This window comes from Octopus bimaculoides, chromosome 25 (assembly GCF_046866305.1).
Source record: "Octopus bimaculoides isolate indiv1 chromosome 25, ASM4686630v1, whole genome shotgun sequence".
Lineage (NCBI taxonomy): Eukaryota > Metazoa > Mollusca > Cephalopoda > Octopoda > Octopodidae > Octopus > Octopus bimaculoides.
The window spans coordinates 23,157,115-23,179,479 of record NC_142952.1 but is presented as its reverse complement, the minus strand read 5'-3'; the positions used below and the strand labels follow the sequence as shown (position 1 = coordinate 23,179,479).

Sequence of the window (22,365 nt, the reverse complement as noted above, 5' to 3'; positions counted from 1 at the left end):
AAATATAAAGGGGTCCGCAAGTCAAAAAGTTTGAAAACCCCTGATTTAAGCAATGTATTCATGGGCGATTAAGGGCTGACGAAGATCTGAAGAAGGAATTGTAATTCCGAAATATCATCGGACTATAGATAACCAAATTACAATAGGTATATAGTCCATTTTTTGTTTTATAGTGCATTGCTGTACCATTCTAAACTTTTATTCTTTACAAACAATACACAATGCTTCAAGCGAACTACAATACTCTCCTAACCCCAAATATGGCATATACGCTCATTATCCTTTTTACGTTTTCGATCGCATTGTTTGTTTACATCTAACGCCTTGGATATGAAATGTCTTAAAACAGATATCAGTGCTGGCTATAATTTCTATAGAAAATCTGTAGAGGCGTAGGAGTGGCCGTGTGGTCAGTAGCTTGCATACCAGCCACATGGTTCCGGGTTCAGTCCCACTGCGTGGCACCTTGGGCAAGTGTCTTCTACTATAGCCTCGGGCCGACCAAAGCCTTGTGAGTGGATTTGGTAGACGGAAACTGAAAGAAGCCCGTCGTATATATGTATATATATATGTGTGTGTGTCTGTGTTTGTCTCCCCAACATCGCTTGACAACCGATGCTGGTGTGTTTACGTCCCCGTAACTTAGCAGTCTGGCAAAAGAGACCAATAGACTAAGTACTAGATTTACAAAGAATAAGTCCTGGGGTCGATTTGCTCGACTAAAGGCGATGCTCCAGCATGGCCGCAGTCAAATGACTGAAACAAGTAAAAGAGATAACTCTAACGAGTGATTTGAAATAAAGGAGGTGACCTTTTATTACTGCTACCATGACAACTTGGAAAATGTGTCGGCAAGAAAAGCGAAGAGTAATGGGAGATAACCGTAACACACAGCATTGTCTAACAGACATATGTAATAGCAATAACATTTAACACAACAATCGTCGTCTTGCTGCAGTTATCAAAATATTTACTACCATGACCGTTGTGATTGAACAACCGACCATTATGGATCGACTTTTAGAAGCTGGATTATTTGTGGGAGCAATTTTCCAATTGATTTGTATCTTCGCTATTATAGTCCTGCCTACAAGTGTTGAGGAAAAGGTATGTTGTCTCAATCATTTGATATACATACACTCCACGCATGCAAGTACTTATTTGACATTTGACTCTGTTCCGTTATAAATACTTATGTGGGATAGACAGATGGAATGTTTCAAGTGGTAGCCTGAAATTATTGTGGTGTAATATATAGTGATGTAAGGTTCTTACGGCGATTTTTGGTTTTGCGGGATTTTAATGATGCATGTTACAATGTAGAAAACCAAACCTTTTACTGTCTAAACATATCGGTGAGTGCACCAAACGTTTTGGACGGTTATATAGATATAGCTTGTATAAAAATAATAAATTTATTCTCCGCAAGAATATAGAGTAACTCATCAGATTAATATAAAAAATATTTTTATTATAAGTCAACATAAAAACAAACAATATATACATATATATACACTATATATATATATATATATATATATATATATATATACTATGTATACATACACACACACTATATATATATATGTATATATATATATATATATATATATATATATATATATACACTATATATATATATATATATATATATATATATATATATAAATATATACACTATATATATAGTGTGTATATATGATCATCTTTCGATACGAGTCCTTTTTCTGTCAAAGGACCTCGTGCCTTTATTTACATCAATTCGGCAGTTTCCGTAAAAAGTGTTGGGTTAGGAGCTGGCATGCTGGTAAGCAGCAAACTACAAAGAAAAAGAAAAAAAGGTCGCCATATATATATATATATATATATATATACATATATATATATATATATATGAGAGAAAGAAAGAAAGAGCGAGAGACTTTTTGTTGCAACTGTCACATGCAAAGACAACTTTCTCTGTTAACCTACCTGTTATTCCAGAATAGCAAGTTTAAAAGCTATGTGCCGACACTTAGAGTAAGGTATTCAAAGCTAAGTCTAAGGATGCCAGGATGGCTTGTATTTAGTACCAAGCTTACGGTACGTTAAAGTAACGCTTAGTTGTTAGTATACTGTATGTATGTATGTATGCATCCATCCACTCATCTATCTATCTACCTACCTACATACATACATACACACACATAGACATATATACTTAGGTGCTTCGTTTCACCATGGTAATAGGTGAACTGGGTATCTTCTGTTTCTACCTTACCTCTTTATGTTTATATATATATATATATATATATATATATATATATATATATACACACACACATATACATTGAGAAGTATTTGTAAACAATCCATTAAAAATTTATCCGTTTTTCTGAAAGTTATGAGGAAACAAAGCTGACACGTGTTAATTTTCCGAAATTCCTCACCCATATTCGGAAAAATGTTTTTCAACACGGATTTCCATTTAATGGTAATTTACACTATCTGAAGCACACATATAAAAAAATTTCATTTAGAATATGTATTTTTCTGAAAGCTATGAGGCAACAAAGTGTAGGTATGCCATATATTTATATACGGGGATGTACTTGCATAGCAAGTGACCTGATCAGAAATCTGAGATCGTGTGCTGGAACGAAAACAATTGCAGCATGGAAGGTGTTTATAAACCATTTAAGAAACACACAAAAACCGTTAGATTCACTTCAACATAGCACGGAATTTTGTCAGTGAACAGATCGTGGTCTCAAAGCGCCGAAAATATTTTGATAAATTAAATTTAAATGTTGAAGTGAATCTAACGGTTTTTGTGTGTTTCTTAAATGGCTTATAAACACCTTCCACGCTGCAATTGTATATATATATATATATATGATGGCTGCCCCCTCGTTATCGAGTATGGCCATTGCACAAAGCTTAACATGTTGTTATCGTGCAGTGCCTGTGCAAGAAGATTTTTCCTTAAAGTGAGGAAAGGCTGTGCACTGAGTCAATCCCACTCACTAAGCAACAGTAGCCATAACCCGAAAAGAAGAACAATTCAACATCATCGGTAACCACTGAGCCGCAGGTTTTATGTCGGAGTTATCCCAGTTGCCTGAGTTGCCTTCTCCTAGAAGGATGCCCTAACAAGGGCTAGAGGTTTTTCACTCCCAATGGTTTAACCACGCGATCAGGTATTCAATCCGATTATTTCTATGTTCCAGCGCAAAAAACAGCATTAATCTGGATAAAAATAAAAAAATAAAAATAAAAACAGCCTTAAGCTGGGGGGGGAAAAAAATTGATATATACAGCCAGTTTGTTAACCGGCATTGGTGTGTTTACATCCCCATAATGTAGCGGTTTGGAAAAAGAGACTGATGAAATAAGAACCAGGATTAAAGAAGAAGTACAGGGGTCAATTCATTCAACAAAAATTCATGGTGCCCCAGTATAATGACAAATAAAGATAAAATTACATAACGCTTTATAACTTCAAAAAAGGGATTGAAACCTCTATACCAAACACTAAGTTATACTTTACCAACATCAATGTCCACAAAGCCACAGAAGCAATTCTTATTTCAAGCCACAAAAATGAAATATTTAAATCTATTTTTATTATTGATTGGGCACAATTATAGATTTAAGTATCTCATCTTTGACAGCAATTCATGCAGAGACCCAGTAGACTGGTGGGTAAAGGCGAGCTGGGTGAGGGGGACATTCAAAACTGTCCTGTCCTGGGTTCAAGCCTGGTCAGGATGGGGGAAGAAGGTGAGAGTCTTTCTACTTTTTTTTCTTTTCGTTTATACAAAAATATTAAAAAAAACACAACATATTTCTAGATAGAGATTGAATCCTCCACCTTCATACAAGGTTATTAGTTAAATTACTAACACCTTTACCTAATAGGCCATCAAACCAACACCTGACAAACACATTAAAAATGAGATATTTAAATCTATTTTTATTATTGATTGGACACTATTATAGATTTAAGTATCTTATTTTTTTGACAGTAATTAGTGGATGGACCAAGTAGACTAGTAAGTAAAGGTGAATGTAGATGAACTGGGTGAGGGGGAAATTCTGAACTGTCCTGCCCAGGGTTCAAGCCTAGTCAGGATGAGGGAAGAAGGTGAAAGTCTTTATTTATTTATTTTTTTTTCGTTTATACAAAAATATATTTCTAGATAGAGATTAAAACCTCCACCTTCATACAAGGTTATTGGTTAAATTACTAACACCTTTACCTATTAGGCCATCAAACCAACACCTGACTTAGATATGTTACGACCAAAGATTGGTCCAGGCCATGTCTAACTTAATAGCACCACCTGATAGGATTATCTAAATCCTTTTTACAGTCAAGTTTTGTCTATGGTCCATTCAAGTAGTGAGTTCTTGTTGAGTGAGTTGTATCCAGGTATGGGTGGCTTGTCTGATATTCTTTGAAGAAAGCTGTCTAGACTCCGTTTAAAGCTGATAGGATCCTTTTCCTCTTTTATCTGTTTCGGGACAATGTTAAACAGGGCAGGGCCTGTTGAGGAAAATAAATTATGCCGCTATGTACCTATATGTTGTGATCCTGAATTGGGCAGGGGACGTATGACTCGTGGTCCCAGCCTTGGATGAACCTTGAAACTAATGTCCAGGTCGTTTAGGCAATGCTGGCGGTATATTCTCCACATCGTACAAATGATGTACCGCTCACGGCAGCGCTGGAGAGAGTAGAGCTTCAAGGCTTTAAGGCGGTCCCAGTAATCAAGATCAGTCATGCCTTCAATTCGTTTGGTGAGTGCTCTCTGGGGTGATTCAATCCTCGAAATGTTTTGTTTTGTATGGGGATACCACAAGGGGCAGCAGTATTCGAGGTGTAGCCGTACAAAGGAGGAGAAAAGCGGAATGATGACACCTTGTTCTCTGGACCGGAAGGTTCTTAAGATCCAGGAGCTCATCTTACGAGCTATATTGACCTTATTGATGATGTGGGCACTCCAAGTGAGATTGTTGTCAACAATTACACCCAGGTCTCTGATATTATTAGATGCTGTGAGCGGTTCCCCTGAAGGAAGAGTGTATGGCTGTTTTAGTATAGACTTTCTTCCAAAATGCATCAGCTCAAATTTTCCCTCGTTCAGTTTCATTTTGTTTTTGTCTTACCATTGACTCACCGCATATAGATCAGACTGGAGTTGGGTTCGGTCTTCTTCTTCATTGAAGATTTGCTGGATCTTAGTGTCATCAGCAAATATTTTCACTTTGCAGTGATTTACGACTCTGGAAAGGTCATTTATATAAATTATAAAGAGGAGCGGGCCCAAGACAGTCCCCTGAGGGACACCACTGGTGACTTTTGCTGGGCTTGAGTGGACTTATCGAACACAACTTCTTGTATTCTATTCGCCAGGAAATACTTAATCCAGTGTAGAAGTTTTCCACGGATTCCAAAATTTGGCAATTTTGTTGGTCAGAGGAACTGCAAGTTGGTGTCTACATTCTTTCAGGAGACTTGCGGGGAATCTATCAGGGCCTACGGCAGAATAGTATTTGACCTCATTTATTGCTGCTATGATGTCTGAAGCAGTGAAGTCTGAGATTTTATGTTGGGAATCAACTTCGTTCGCCTCCCTTACGTCAATATCAGTGGGGTCACTACAGACAGAGCAATATTGTTTCTGCAGTATTTCTGCCATTTCTTTAGCATCATGTTGGGGAATGCTGTTATCATCAATCAATGGTCCAATGGGTGAGACTGGTTCTATGCTTATTTGCATAAGAATAAAATACTTTTGGGTTGTGTTTGATGTTTTTGATAACCCACTGTTCCTCTGCAGCTCTTTCATTTTTCAATGAAGGTTTTCATGTCGGTCCGTAGAAAATGGGGTGCGTTCCATGTCTTTTACCTCCGCCACAATAGTCTACCCAAGAAGTGAAATTAAGAGTGGTCTAAAGTTTTTGGTAAAGTTTCAGATTAACACCCGCACGATTTTCACTAGGGTGTTAGGGTTAGGGAATTCCGTCCCTAACCGTAACCCTAACACTAACCCTAAAACTCTAACCCTGACCCTAAAACCTTTAACACTCTAGTGAAAATCGTGCGGGTGTTAATTTGAAAATTTACCAAATTTTTGATATATTGTGAATTGTAGAAAAACAAATTTTTTGAGCGATTTTTTTTGAAGTTTATTAAACTTTAAAAAAATTTTTTCTTTAAGCTATTTTTGAGATTTCTTGAAAAAAAATTTTCAAAATATTTTTCACCTTTTCTTGTTTTGTTCTTAACTTCTTTTAACTTCTCTTAATTTACTCAGTTAGTTATTCAATTCTGTTACAGTATTTCATCCTCCTCCTTTACCTTCCTAACTTCTACTAATGGCGTTACTCTGTCGTGTTACTACACATACATCGTGGCACCCCGTTGGTTACGACGATGAGGGTTCTAGTTGATCCGATCAACGGAACAACCTCCTCATGGAATTAACGTGCAAGTGGCTGAGCACTCCACAGAATCTCGGGGAGATTCAGCGTAACACAGAGTGTGGCCCTTTGAAATACAGGTGCAACAGAAACAGGAAGAAAGAGTGAGAGAAAGTTGTGGTGAAAAAGTACAGCAGGGTTTGCCATCACATCCTGCCGGAGCCTCGTGGGACTTTAGGTATTTTCGCTCAATAAACAGTCACAACGCCCAGTCTGTGAATTGAAACCGCGCCCCTATGATCGCGAGTCCGCTGCCCTAACCACCAGGCTATTGCGCCTCCATACACACATATTGTGGTAAATGATACCATGGCGGGGTAATGTGGTGTTGAAGTGCTTGTATGTTACCTGTAGTTCCGTTACCTGTACCAGTTATATTAGAGAATTATATTGTGTTGATTGTATCAGAAAAAAAAGGGTGTTCAGTTTAAGATCAGAATTGTGCTGAATGAACAATTTATATATGAAATAAGGCGTCGAAATTGTGATGATTTATGATTTTTTGGGTTGATAACTGAATATTCCGTGTGTGTGTGTGTGTAACTATTGTCATATCTGTTTTAGCTGTTGTAGTGGTAACTTACTATTGTAGTGTATATATATAATATAAGAGAGAGAGGGGGGTAGTATAATGTGTAATTTTCTTTTCTACTCTAGGCACAAGCCCTGAAATTTTTGGGGAGAGGACCAATCGATTAGATCGACCCCAGTACGCAACTGGTGCTTGATTTATCGACCCTGAAAGGATGAAAGGCAAAGTCGACCTCGGCGGAATTTGAACTCAGAACGTAAAGATAGACGAAATATTGCTAAGCATTTCGCCCAGCGTGCTAACGATTGTGCCAGCTCGCCGCCCTTTACTGCCAGTAAGTTTGTTGGCTGGTCTCATACAGACAGAGGACTTAGCAGTTGTTTAACCTTGTGTCAACCTGGCTGTAATCAGACTGGAAACATTGTAGCTATGTTCAGCCTATATTTATTTTCAGGCAATTATACCTTTTCTCTTCTTAAGACAGTAGCGTCTGCTTTGAGAAGGGTTAGTTTAATTGTTATGAAGTGACCAAATAAGAGGAACGTTCAGTGCTAAATCAACAGTTAGTTTGTTTTGGTTAATCACTGCACTTAGTGATCTCAAGAAACAAACAGAGATTTCTCTGGAATTTCTAGTTTATCAAATATCTGGTTGACGAGTGTCGAAAACCTGGTCGTCCCCAAATCTCTTGTACTAACAAATTGAATATGTTATGAGCACAACCAGCGATTAACACATTCCTCTTCGAATCTGCTGGAACGCATTAAGAATGAATAAGATTGTCAACGCAAATAATATCTATCTTCGTTGTGATTGATAAAGATATTGCGTGGTGTAGAGAACAAAATATAGTTTAAATGTGTGTGTCATGAAGTCTCCATAAACTGGAAGAAAAAGCGTACCTCCCACACCGCCTGAGGGATATTTGGAGAAAATTTCATTAAAAGATATGCACTTTTCTGAAAGTTATGAAGAAACAAAGTCAGGTGGGGATCCCCTTGTGAAGGTACGCCGAAGAAAATTTAGCATTCTTTTGGTTTATGATTATAAGTTAAAAGAATACAAAAGTTCTTTGTATGTATATATCAGGGGTGACCAAACGAAACTGAAAAAGTTAAACATCTTATTGAATCTGATAACACTTTTATAACAATCCTACCATTCCTATAGAGGAGGCCAAAAGTCAACAATGTGTTGGCGTATTGAATCAAAAGGATTTAATTCTTTTAATCCAGTCTCTTGTCGCTACATAAACTCAATTTTTTTGATGGGGGTGAGATAACCAAAAAGTACCCAAGTTTTGTTTAAAAGTGTCTGAAAATTTTATGAATGAAGATGGCCTCCTTGAATTGTAAGAAACGAAAATATGAAGATGAAAACAGAAATTTTAAGCCAGAGTGGGAGGAAGATTTTGCATTCACCATGGAAGGTGATAAACCTTTGTACCATACATGCCATGTGTCACTCAGTTATTACAAAGCCAGTAACTTGAAACGCCACTATGAAACAAATCACAAAAAACTTTTCGTATGATTATCCATCTAAAACAGAATTAAGGCAAAACAAGTTAACTGTTAAAATCCTCACTAAATAGCCGGCGAACACTGTCAACAACGTCCAGTAAGGAAGTTGATACAACGACTGAAGCCAGTTTTGTTATGTCATGGAATATTGCTCGTACTAAACGCCCATACTCCGATGGCGAATTTAAGAATATAGCTGAAGTTGTTGCAATGTTCGATCCAAATAACACAAGACTTCAGCAACTAATAGCACAAACACCAGTTTCACGCCAACCTACAGAGAAGCGCATCTCTCAGATCAGTGCTAAGGTTGCAGGCAAAAGGCAAAAGGATTTTAAAAATTCTCTTGCATTCGGCTTATACAAGACAACCCACAACTGGCAGTATTTATTCGTTATGTTTCCTCTGATGTAACTGTGAAAGAAGAGATGTTGGATTTAGTTGCATTAAAAGAAACAGCTAGTAGTGTTGACATTAAAAATGCGCTTGACAGAACCTTAACACATGCTGATGTTCCACTGAATAAACTCGTCAGTGTTGCAACAGGTGGAGCACCTGCAATGGTGGGGGAAAATGTAGTATTAATTGCACTTATGAAAAAGATGATCCCAGCTTTCCAGAATTTCTCCTTGTTCATTGCATTATTCGTCGTGGCAGCCAGATACTTCAAGTGTGAAGATGTTATGAAATCTATCCTTGAAATTGTCAATTTCAAACGCTGTTATTGAAGCACTGGAGCTTGAAGATAAACCCAGTGATGTCTCGTTCTACCGTCAGGTGGCTGTCGGCCAGCAATGTCTTGAGTAGTCTGTCTTTACGTTCTGAGTTCAAATTCCGCCGAGGTCGACTTTGCCTTTCATCCTTTCGGGGTCGATAAATCAAGTACCAGTTGTGTACTAGGGTCGATTTAATCGACTGAACCCCTCCCCAAAAGTTTCGGGCCTTGTGCGGAGAGTAGAAAAGAATGTCTTGAGTAGGTTTGCTAAAATGTTGGAGCCTATTACTTTTCTTAAAAAAAAAAGATCCTATCCTCAACTGGAGAATGATGAATGGATGCAAGATCTGATGTTCCTCACTGATATAATGAATCATCTACAAATTCTCAACTTGGCACTCCAGGGGAAGAATTAGATTGTTTCTGATCTTACTCTTTCAGTTTTCGCACATATTTCTTAAAAGTTCCCATAGTTCATTATCGTAGCTCAATATAGTTAAAACAATCATCAGTCAAGATTTTGAAAACGTTTGGTATATGTGTATTGTGTGATTACTGAAACCAATACAGTTCAAAAAATTGCATACATCAATAAATATTATTGCATACATGCATTTCTTAATATTTATATAGAATTTTTGTGACAAAATGTGTATGTAACAAAACCATGTGTATAAATTTTGTTCATGTTTTGCCGCTCTCAAACATCTGAACTTCATCGAATGTGGCTCGGAAAGACTTCCTTTTGTACTCCACCATAAAATTTAAAAAAAAAACATATTAGACATGGTGGAAAATTGACTTCCTACCATGTCTTATAATAATAATGATGAGGAAGTCATAAAAATTAAGAATTTCTATTAAGAAAAACTTCATTTCTCTATTAAGTATATTCATGTCCCATGGGTAGGCAAATGTTATAGAGTTAAGCAATTTAGGCCTTAACGTTAGGCAAATTGGTACCTGAATATACGAATCCAAGTAAAAAAAAAAAAAAAATTCACGGTGGGGTGGGGGGTTGTCCGAGGAGGATTTTGTTCGGATCCCATAAATTAATTGTGACTTTTTTTTCCTGTGACTTTATTACTGGTCACCGAATATACGAAGTGAATTTTTTTAATAGAAATTCTTAATTTTTATGGCTTTCTCATCATTATTAGTTTAAAATATGGTAGGAAATCAATATTAAAAAAAAAATCTTATGGGGGAGGGGTACAAAAGGATGTCTTTCCCTTGTAATTAACTATGACTATTCATTTTATTTTTTATAAATCAAGGACTATATATTACCCAGTGTTTCATTCTTTTCTCTAACATGATGAATTGAGGTAGATTTGGCTGCTATTTCGAATACGTCGACCGACCATCTAATCTCTACGAGTTCTCTCGTTTGTTTATGGGAAATCTGTCGCCCGGTTCATGTTTATGTATAAATGTAGTTTATCCAATAAAGTACGTACGTGAAAAAATATATGGTGGACTTCGTTATATAAACATGTTTTTTTTTAATGATAAATTAGGAATTAGACAAAACGTAATGCGTAATGGAATGGCGTTTCGATCATGTCGTTGCTGTTGTTTTATGCAAGAGGAATTACTGGAGAAGCAAGCTTGTGATCGTAGGCATTCCAGCCGTGGCTTCTCCCTCTTTATTTGTTCTAACGTCTCTAGGATTACGTTATTTAGTGTGTTCCTTTTTTTTTTGTCTTTTGGGGGTGTGATTTGTGGGGATATTTGGCTACTATATCTATTCGATCGATCGACCACGTAGATGCGGATTGTGTGTGTGTGTAAACAAGAATGGGGAAGGAAAAAAAAAACAAAAAAAAACTAGTACTGTCTTTAAAGCTTTCCGCGATCAGCACGTGGTCGAACGATCTTTTAAATGTAAGAAAATTAGAGATTTTGGTAATTAAATTCCATTGTTTTGAAAATCACACATCAAACATATTTCGATTTTTATCAATATTATTATTATATTAAAAAAAATGTAAATACATCTTTCCGGAAAAAACATTCAAGTTTGTGAAATCTATTATTAGTATACCTTATTTAGGAGGCTGCTGTCAGAGCCGCCCGCATAGCTCAGTCGGTAGAGCATCAGACTTTTACGGATATCTTAATTGCATTGAAGTGATCTGAGGGTCGCGGGTTCAAGTCCCTCTGCGGGCGATGCAATACTTTTTTTTTTATTTACTTTTTTGGTATATTTGTTCTTTGTGAACCTGAAGATGTATGCATTTTTTAATTTTTAAGGCAACAGTTGTTGATTATTTTTTTCTTACGTAAAAACATTGTCAATCGTAAAATATGTATTTACTCGTGGTCTGTTCAATAGGAATTTACAATGATCTGTGTAGGTGTTATTTAACCTGAAGCCAGCCTTGTTCGAGGAGACCTATGTTTAAGGGGATTCCAGAATATGAATGACTATTCTCTCTTTTTAAGGGGTTTATCTAGGACTACAACTATAGAAGTGCCCCACACCCGATTTTGTTTATTCATAACTTTTTTTTAAAAATATACATTTTAATGAATATTTCTATAAGTACGTTTTAAATGGCGTAGATTCCGATTATATCGGAATTTGTTGCGAAAAACTACCTCTTTGCCAAAAAAAAAAAAAAAAAAAAAAGCAACAACAACTCCTTTTCGTGGTCGTGGGTATATTCCAAGTGGTTCAAAACTGCAAAAAACGAAAAACTGAGACAAGTGAAGGAATACGTTGTTGTTGGCACTCGTCGAGGGTTCCAGTTGATCCGATCAACGGAACAGCCTGCTCGTGGAATTAACGTGCAAGTGGCTGAGCACTCTACAGACACGTGTACCCTTAACGTAGTTCTCGGGGATATTCAGCGTGACACAGTGTGACAAAGCTGACCCTTTGAATTACAGGCACAACAGAAGCAGGAAGTAAGAGTGAGAGAAAGTCGTGGTGAAAGAGTACGGCAGGGTTCGCCACCATCCCCTGCCGGAGCCTCGTGGAGCTTTAGGTATTTTCGCTCAATAAACACTCACAACGCCTGGTCTGGGAATCGAAACCGCGAGTCCGCTGCCCTAACCACTGGGCCATTGCGCCTCCACAAAGAAGGAATACGAAACAAGGTGTATTAGACAGACGCTCATGAAAAATGGAAGAGTCTTTGACGTTTTGAGTCGACGCTCTTCGACGGAAAGGAATAAGGAACGAAAACATACGGAGGGAGGAAAAATTTGAACTTTTTTTTTTTACTTGTTTCTGTCATCAGACTACGGCCATGCTGGGGCACCGCCTTGAATTTTAGTCGAAGAATCGACCTACTTTTGTCTTAAGCCTGGTAGTTATTCTATTGAAATCTTATTGCCGAACCGCTAAGTTACTGGGACGTAAACACACTTACACCAGTTGTCAAGTAGTGGTGTGGGAGGGGGCCAGTCGATTAGATTGATCCATGGAAGACTCGGCTACCACAGATTATATTTCACCACCTCATCCCACGTCTTTCTGGGTCTACCTTCTCTATAGATTCACTCCACAGTTAGAAATTGGCTCTTTTTTTATGCAGCTCTCCTCCTCAGGCATCATGCTGTACCAAATCACCAACATCTGCCCCCAGTCATTTCATTCATGTTCCTAATGTGTTGTACACACAGGAGACCAATGAAATAATATTCCTTGATGTGGAGTATTACTGTTGTTATATACCCTGGGGAGTTACATTGCAGTTACTGAAATAATACTGTTGTTTTACACACATACACCCACTTAGGTCTAAGGTTTGTCACAAGGCCCAGGACTCCTAAGGCCAGAACTTAACTCGGTTTCCATGGCATAAAAGTGACAGAGGTTACAACTCTCTACCCCGAGTGGGATGCCAATCCATCACAGGGTTAACTTCCCAGATATTGCTGGAAGTCATTTACGGTTGAATGGACTGCAGCAACATGAAGTTAAGTGTTTTGCTCAAGAACACAATTCACTGCCCTGTACAGGATTTGAAACCACAATCTTATGATAGTGAGTGCAACACCCTAACCACTAGGCTATGCACCTTCACTATCCAAAAGGCCACTCTGATTGATTGGTGATGGCTCACCTACGAACATACTACAACATCTCTGTTCTCTCTCTCTGTCTCTCTGTTCTCTCTCTGTGTCTCTCTGTTCTCTCTCTCTCTCTCTCTCTGTCCTCTCCCTCTCTCTCTGTTCTCTCTGTCTCTCTCTCTCTCTGTTCTCTCTCTCTGTCTCTCTGTTCTCTCTCTCTGTCTCTCTGTTCTCTCTCTCTCTCTGTCTCTCTGTTCTCTCTCTGTCTGTCTCTCTCTCTCGCTGTTACCACATCCTCAGATTGAAGCTAGTTTGCTACGTACCTCTCCCATTGATCCCTGAATTGACAACCCTTTCTGGTTCTCCTCTTCTCGTCACTTTTAAAACAAAACTGAACATTGTGTGTACAACTAATAAAGATGTAGAAACTTAATTGAAGTGAAGCTGTTTTAAGTCTTAGGACATGTAGTGATCTCATTTAAAGAAGAAAGAATTTATAGAGGAATATTTGACTGCTATATTTAGCATGTCAACTCTCCCCTTGCTCTCTAAATGGGATCACAACACGACCTAAGATTTAGACCAGCTTGATTTCAATAAAGATACTATATCCCATGATAGTTTGTTATTTAAGCACAAGGCCAGCAATGTTGAGGGGTGTGGAGTTAGTCAGTGCCATCTGCTCCAGTCCTTAACTAGTACTACATTTTATTGACCCCGGAAGCATGAAAAGCAAAGTTGATTCCAGCAGAATTTGCACTCAGAATGTAATGAGTTGGAAGAAATACCACAAGACATTTTGTTTGGTGCTGTAATGATCCTACTACTCCCTCTCTCTGGTTTTGCCACAACATCCTCTGCTCCTCTAGACTAGTTATCTACATATACTCTCCAAAAGAGGTAATATTTACCTCCACTTAAACATGGATGTTCTGTTAGAATAAACTACACCATGGTAGATACAATGAGAGAAACTTTCATATTGGCTTTTGGTGCAAAAGGCATTCTTGTTTATATCACTAGTGGGGAGATAAATCCCTGCCATCTCCAACACTGAGACCATCAGATCATGTGATTTTGACCTTCCTTCGGTTTTGTCAATGTTGGATGCTCAACCGTTTGAGATGGCAGTGATTTATCTCCCCACCAGTGATATATAGAAAAACAGTGCCAAAACAGGCACTGCTACCTCAGTACACTTTATTCTAACAGAACATCTATGTTTACGTGGCATAAAATATTCCCTCTTGGTATTAATACTGCCACTGTCACTAATGTATACATTTATTAAGAAGCTCACTGGCTAATCACAAAACCAGTGCCTGTTCTGGTACTGTTTTTCTATATATTATTGGTGAGGAGATGAGTCACTATTATCTCTAGTGGTTGAGTGTCCATCATTAGCAAGACCAAGGAAGGTCAGAATCACATGATCTGGTGGTCTAGGCACTGGAGACGGCAGAGATTTATGTCCCTGCTAGTGATATGCCTATATGAGAGTGAAAAGCCTATATGAGAGGTTCTCTCGTGGTATCTACCGCAGTATAGTTTGTTCTAACAGAACATCCACGTTTAAGAGGGGATAAATATTACCTCTCAGTATTTATACTGACTCTGTTACTAATATATACTCTCCAACAAGTCCACTTGGCACCAACCCCACCCATCTCTCTTCTCTTCACTCTTAAAATTCTCTTCACCTCTCAAAATTCCACCCTTGACAATTCATCCAATCTTTCTGTCCCTTTAACTTTGTCTGTGATGTTTGTTTTTTTTTTCTGTGCTAACATTGATCAACCACATTGATGACACCACATTTGGAGGCCTACAGAGGTCATGGGTACTTTCTCATCTCTTCTTTTTAGAAGTGTAGATCAGGTTAATGTATTCTGAGGAGTTAAAAGAAATCCAGTATTTTTGCTCAAATTAATGAAAATGTGACTCTGGAAACTCTCCTTTCTTTTTAATTATTTTTGTTTCCTCTTTGTTGTTGTTAAGACACTTTCTAGTTGTTATTTTTTTCTTTCAGAATTTTGAGAAAAATTCGATTGGAACAGAAGGTTTGGCAACTTCCAAGGTTGCTTCACATGAACTTTCAAGTGGCAAGGGTGTACGGAAAAGAAACAAAAAAAATCGATGAACAATGGTGACACACATATACACATGTATGTGTGTATGTATATATATATATATATATATATATATATATATATATATATATATATATATACAGGTATGTATATATTATCAGCTATATGTTTTAGCTATACTTTGTTTTTTTTTTAACAAAAATCAACACAAATTCGTTATATTTCTGACATTAGGTTTGTATGGGTGTGTGTGTGTATTCAAACCTTCATTTTAATCAAATAAATGATGAAGGGAAAGCTCAGTATATACTATAGAGTATCGTTACTATTATTATAGCCGGGCTCCAGCCTGGGGTGCACCAACAAAGTTGACCTGCCACACTTGTTGGGTCCAACATCAAAATACTTCAAGGTCCCGAATACATTCCAGGCCAGAGCCTGCAATCAAGCTGTTGATGTAAGAGTGACAACGTTTTCCTCTTCTTACATCACCACGAAGTCTGTTCTACAAGACTAGTTTGGATGCTTCCAGTTCCATCATCCATGGAAACAGCAGGGAGGAACATGTCCAAAAGTGGTGTCAACTGAAGTGTTGATGCCACTCCCCTTGTAATCATTGAAGATGAAGAGATTCAACCTGTTTTCAACAATCTCACATATAAACCGGACTCTGATTTGGAAGAATTTCAGAGTGCTAGGAATAGACCGAAGGAGGGAAAAGCTGCTGGCTCTGATGGAATTTGAGCTTCATGCCACTGATCAGCAGAGGAGAAAGGTGGTCTTGCCTGACAATGAAGGTTGGGTGAAACTCAAAGTTGCAGCAAAGGAATTCAATATATCCTCATCCCACCCCCATCGTCGTTTAATGTCCACTTTCCCCTTTGGCACGAGTTGGATGGTTCGACAGGAACTGGCAAGGCTAGGTAAGGCCAAGGGCCTTAACAGGTTCCATAGTCTGTTTTGGTTTGGTTTCTACTGCCAGATGCCCTTCCAAATGCCAACCACTCCACAGTGTGTACTGGGTGCTTTTAACATGGCACCATCACAGGTGCTTTTTACATGACACCTTGGTTTTAGGATTTTAATTCTGTTGTGGTGGGCGGGTCTTCTCAAGTACAGCAATGCACTACATATCTCAGTCCCCTGTCATCTCCCTCATGAGGCTCAGCGTTTTGAGATCGGCCTTCACAACAAAACACCAGAAGTCTCGATCCCTTGACATCTCCTCAGTGAGATGTCAACTTCTGAAGATCATCTGACATACAACAATCTGTGTTCAGCAACCAGTCCATGCTCCACTGCTCATCAGGCCAAGAAGGCAAACTGTTAAACTATTGGTTGCTCTCTGACAGGTTTATAGTCAAGCCTAGGCAGTGCAGACTTCCAGTGTTGTTAACCCCCCTGGACCATATCCCTGTATACTGCTGTTGGGGTGGAGATGACTATCTGCAAGTGCAAGCCCCATGAGTCAGAGTGGCTGTTCCAGTGCACTTGCCATTCTCCAGCGCATTTTGTCTGCTGCATGTAGTTGCCTGAATTACAGGAAATTGCGTGTTCCACTCCTTTACTCCTTTACCAAATTTTAAGAACGCAGGTTGACGAAGAATCAGTTTGAGATGCAGTCACACTGACTGCACAGCAGCTACAACCTCTAGACTGCTGGGTAATTAGAATATATCAGATACTGATTAGAACATATCAGACACGTTCATTTATTATAGCAAGAAATTTTATGTAAGGGGAGATAATTTTCCCTACTGAACCTTTACATATAAGTCTTCCTCAGCTGTCATTTGCTTATGATAATTTTAACTCCTTCACTGTCATTTGTCGTGACACCTCTTATTTTACTAGTTTTAGTCATTGGACCTTGACCATGCCAGGGTCCAATGACTTCAAGGAGTTTTGTTGAGTCCATATTTCATCAATTTCACGAACAAAGTAGACATTAATCTAAGGGGAGATTACTTCATCGGATCATGTGAATTCGCTGGCATGGGTTAGATGGCTTCTTGATTGGAGCTGGTAGGCTGACAAGCTGCTCTAAACTCCAGTCTGTTTTGGCTTGGTTTCTACAGCTGGATGCCCTTCTTAATGCCAGCCGCTCCAAGAGTATAATGGGTGTCTTTTATGTATGACCAGCACCAGTGCCTTTCACATGTCACCAGCACTGATGCCATTTACATGTCGTCAGCAGGGGTGCCATTTATGTGTCACCAGCACGGGTGCCTTTTGTGTGCCTTCTATTATTTGAGAGTAATGGAAGGGAGATAGATAATCAGGACCAGGGGCCTTGTTGGCATTTAAGCAACTATACACTTGGCATTTAAGTGCATATGTGGAGTGGAAATGGTTAGTTTTGGTGGTGATTTACCAGTATGTGTGCAGTATAGAGTTGGGTGCGAAGTGAGGAGCAAACATTAGGGCTTTCTCTGTGGGAATACTCCTTAGAGACTCATCATAGTTGAGAATTGGCGGGAGGAAGGATTTTATAGTTATTAGAGTTCCTTTTAGTAAAGGAACAAAAGAATTGATGTTAGTTTGGTAAATGGGATTGCTGGCAATTTGTGATTAAAAAAGACACCTTTCACATTTTCTTGATAATTATAAATTTGTTTGTTAATTTATTTATTTATCTTCTTAGAATCTATTGATTGTACTTTTTTAATATTTGTCTTTTTCTTTCTGTTTTTCTTTTTTTATACATATTTAGACTCCAAGTTTCTGACTCTCCACATCTGAAAGTTATGTTTCCCACAAACAACAGCTGTTCTGAAGGATCTCAGTGTTAACAACTGAAGAATTTCACACAAATTTCTCATTTATCTTTCAATTTATTCAATAATTCTCTTTCATTTTCATGTAACTGTCATTCATTTATATCTGCAATTTAAAATTGTTATTTTACACGGTCATCTTGTTATATAATTAATCATTTTAGTTTTCTTTCTTTCTGAATTGATAATTGCATTTTCATGGAAATGGTTTTTATTTAACCATTTATTACAAAGAAAACAAACAAAACAAAACATTTTATAAAGAATGAGAAAGCTTTTAATTTTTCCACACTTCACTATACTGTTTTATATGCTTGCAAAAAAAGTTTTTCAAAAAATGAATTTAATAATAAAATATTTTATTTAACACAAAGACTTGCTTTTATATCATTTCACATAGGAAATGATAGTCAGTCATTGATTTTTATCCATGTTTAGAATAATTGCAAAATGCCATGATTTTGTGTACTATGAAGGGAAATGAGTCATGGACAAGGCTCTTTTTCCAAAAAACAATTTTCTGCCTAAAATGTCAAAATTCTTATGATTTACACAAATTTATCTCATTTTACAACTATTATTGCTGTATTTGATGGCATAAAAGCTGCACATCCATATTAGATATATCCCAATTTTAGCAGCACATATTTGTGAAAAATGGTTTTTAGTGCATCAAAGCATAGAGTGGGTTTTTTTTTTCTTCGGCATGGACCATCACTGGGTTTCTTGGATTTTTAATCTTTTACTTGTTTCAGTCATTGGACTGCAATCATGCTGGGAAGAGTTTTAGTTGAACAAATCAACTCCAGTACTTTTATTTTCAATATTCTATCAGTACCTTTTGCCAAACCACTAAGTTACAGACATAAACAAACCAACAATGGTTGTCAAATGACTCTCACTCAGAGTAAAAGGCAGACTGTATGACGCATGCGTACGAACAGCCATGCTACATGGCAGTGAAACATGGGCTGTAACTGCTGAGGACATACGTAAGCTCGCAAGGAATGAAGCCAGTATGCTCCGTTGGATGTGTAATGTCAATGTGAATACCCATCAGAGTGTAAGTATCTTGAGAGAAAAGCTGAACATTAGAAGCATCAGTTGTGGCGTGCAAGAGAGACGATTGCGCTGGTATGGACATGTGGTGAGAATGGATGAGGATAGCTGCGTGAAAAAGTGCCACACCCTAACAGTTGAGGGAACCCGTGGAAGAGGTAGGCCCAGGAAGACCTGGGCTGAGGTGGTGAGGCAAGACCTTCGTACATTGGGCCTCACCGAGGCGATGACTACTGACCGAGACCTTTGGAAATGTGCTGTGCGTGAGAAGACCCGGCAAGCCAAGTAAGATCGTTGCCAGTGCCCCTGGACTGGCTCTTGTGCGGGTGGCACATGAGATGCACCATTTTGAGCGTGGCCGTTGCCAGTACCGCCTGACTGGCTCCCGTAGGATTTTCGAGCGAGATCGTTGCCAGTGCCCCTGGACTGGCTTGTGCGGGTGGCACATAAAAGACACCATTTCGAGCGTGGCCGTTTTCGTGCGGGTGACACGTAAAAGCACCCACTACACTCTCTGAGTGGTTGGCGTTAGGAAGGGCATCCAGCTGTAGAAACTCTGCCAAATTAGACTGGAGCCTGGTGTTGCCATCCGGTTTCACCAGTCCTCAGTCAAATCGTCCAACCCATGCTAGCATGGAAAGCGGACGTTAAACGATGATGATGATGATGATGATATATTTATATATATATATATGTTTGTGTGTGTGCGTTTCATATGTGTGTGTGTCTTTTCTTATGTGTGTGTGTCTCCCACCACCACTTGACAACTGGTATTGGTGTGTTCACTCTTTTTTTCTCTCAATTGCTAAAGACATCTATGAAGAGAGAAAAAGCAAAAAAAGCAGAATCCTTGAATTTTCTCTAGACTGTAATTATTTCCCTCTTTAATGAAATGTCTCACTCCATAAAATGTTTAATTAATAAGTCACAGGTTATGTCATACTGATAATTTCTAAAGTGATGAGAAACTTTAAGAACTTCATAATAAGTAAATAAAAAAATGAATCCCACGCTCCGTTTTGTGAATAATTCCCTAAATTCAATTTCAAATTTATAATTCTGCTTCATATTAGGATGAAATGATTATCTCCCTTGTAATAGCTGGGAGAATATACAAAAAATAACAACAGACGAGGACAGGTGGTGTAAATAACAAAAGTATATATTAGTATGACGCTCGGGAATACGGAAAGTCTTTGACGTTTCGAGCTACGCTCTTCAACAGAAAGAATACGGAGACAAGGAGAAAAACACGGAGAAAAAAAATTGAATAGTGTTCAGTCAACGGTCAATCATAATAATGGCCGATCATAACAATGGCTGACTGGAAGTTAGAAATTCTTATTTCAGGAGAGCTAAGAAAGGGGGAGATAACAAACGGTGATCGGGAACGAGGGGCTGTGTGTGGGAGGTAGACTGCTGGTGATCTTGATGTATGTAGTGTGAAAATGGGGGAAGGGAGAAAGGGAGAAAGTAGTTGGTCAGTTGTAGTGTGTGCATGGTGTGATGTGAGGGTATTGGTGTGGTGTGCATGGTGTGATGCGAGGGTATTGGTGTGGTGTGATGTGAGGGTGTTGGGAGGTGGGGAAGGCATGGGTGGAGTGTGGGGTAGAGGTAGGGGTCTGTGGGTAGGGTGGGGTATGTGGGTAAGGGTGGGTGGTGGGTGTAAGGAATTGGATGGGGTGGAGTGGGAAGGTAGAGTAGGAGTGTGTTGGGGTGTGGTGGGATGAGCTTATGAGGGGGTGTTGACGAGGAGGGAGAAGGGGAAGGTGGATGTAAGAGAGGGGGAAGATGGGTATGGGAGGGGAGAGGAAGAGAGGAGAGAGGGTGGGTATAAGAGAGGGAAGGGGGGTTGAGAGAGGGGGAAGGTGGGTATGGGGGGAGAAAGAGGGGAAGGTGGGTATGGGGGGAGAAAGAGAGTGAGAGAGAGGGAAGAGGGGTATGGGGGGGAGAAAGAAAGGAAGAGAAAGAGAGTGAGAGAGAGGGGAAGAGAGTGAGAGAGTAAGGGTGAGAGAGTAAGAGTGTAGAGAGTAGGAGAGTAAGAGTGTAGAGAGTAAGAGTGAGAGAGGGGGAGTACGAGAGAAGAGAGTGAGAGAGAGTAAGAGAGAGGAGAGAAAGAGTAGGGGTGAAGAGAAGTGGGAGTGGAGAGAAGTATGAAGAGAGGTGAAGAGACTTACAAAGAAGTAGGAGTCGGAGCAGGAGGTGGGGGAGGGGAGAGATGGGTGGTATATGTGTGTGGAATAATTACTGTGAAGTATTGTGCAGAATATATTGTATAAAAGATCATGGGTAAGGCCAAAAGAATGTGAAGTAAGTGCAAGGTAAATCACAAGAAAACAAATATGTGAATTAGTGTAGACTTACCTTGTATTCAATATTTCGGGGTAATGACTCCATTTTCAAGAAATTAACAAATGTTGCCGATGTGTGTGTGAGTGGACATGCGCAGAAGGGTGTTGCTATAGCAACCAGGTCACTATAGCAACACCCTTCTGCGCATGTCCACTCCACACACACACATCAGCAACATTTGTCAATTTCTTGAAAATGGGGTCATAACCCCGAAATATTGAATACAAGGTAAGTCTACACAAATTCAATTATTTGTGATTTACCTTGCATTTACTGGCCTTACCCATGATCTTTTAAAGAATATATATATATATATATATATATATATATATATATATTGTTTTATATATATATATATATATATATATATATATATATATATTTACACTTTTTTCCACTTTTTTCGACTTGTTTCACCTTTATCTGTTCTCCTTCTACCTTTCTCGTCCTTCCCTTGTCTCGCCACTAATAACACCCACACCGACATTCACATCCTCTCACCATGCCTGACCTTCACTCCTTCACCCAACATCTTCAGTCCCTTCTTCGCCGTTTTCTTTCTTTTTTTCCCCCACAATGCTTGCAACCCACAAAAAACCTCTCTTACTTGCTCTCCGTTCTTCCATTCTCCGAACTTTCCATCTTTCCGACGAAGGGCTACGCCCGAAACATCATACACACTCTCTCTTTCCTTTCCTGAGCGTCCAATAATACTATCCATATCACGTCCTCACTTTGTTGTTTTTTTGTTATTTTGTTATTGTGTTTTTGAACTATATATATATATATATATATATATATATATATATTTATATATATATATATA

The 22,365-nt window shown here is 38.6% G+C and overlaps 1 protein-coding gene, 1 long non-coding RNA gene and 1 other non-coding gene across 3 annotated transcripts; 2 read left to right on the top strand and 1 right to left on the bottom strand.

The window, feature by feature from the left end:
• The first annotated feature begins 833 nt into the window (after window positions 1-833).
• On the top strand, window positions 834-18,501 carry LOC149131128 (protein MANBAL-like). The gene is made up of 2 exons (XM_089342122.1): window positions 834-1,107; window positions 15,291-18,501. The coding sequence occupies exons 1-2, from the start codon at window positions 979-981 to the stop codon at window positions 15,399-15,401; spliced, it is 240 nt and encodes a 79-aa protein (XP_089198248.1). The 5' UTR covers window positions 834-978; the 3' UTR covers window positions 15,402-18,501.
• LOC149131129 (uncharacterized) lies at window positions 3,813-9,956 on the bottom strand. The gene is made up of 2 exons (XR_016238417.1): window positions 9,020-9,956; window positions 3,813-5,909 (listed from the first exon to the last, which is right to left on the bottom strand). It is a non-coding gene; the product is annotated as an uncharacterized LOC149131129 (long non-coding RNA).
• Window positions 11,313-11,410, top strand: Trnak-uuu (transfer RNA lysine (anticodon UUU)). The gene is made up of 2 exons: window positions 11,313-11,349; window positions 11,375-11,410. It is a non-coding gene; the product is annotated as a tRNA-Lys (tRNA).
• Window positions 18,502-22,365: the final 3,864 nt, after the last annotated feature.

What these genes read in the sequence shown, in the direction of transcription:
- LOC149131128 (XM_089342122.1), top strand. Translation starts at nt 979, where the DNA reads ATGACCGTTGTGATTGAACAACCGACCATTATGGATCGACTTTTAGAA. An exon ending in CTACAAGTGTTGAGGAAAAG is followed by an intron (nt 1,108 to 15,290) that starts GTATGTTGTCTC and finishes TTTTTCTTTCAG; the next exon opens with AATTTTGAGAAAAATTCGAT.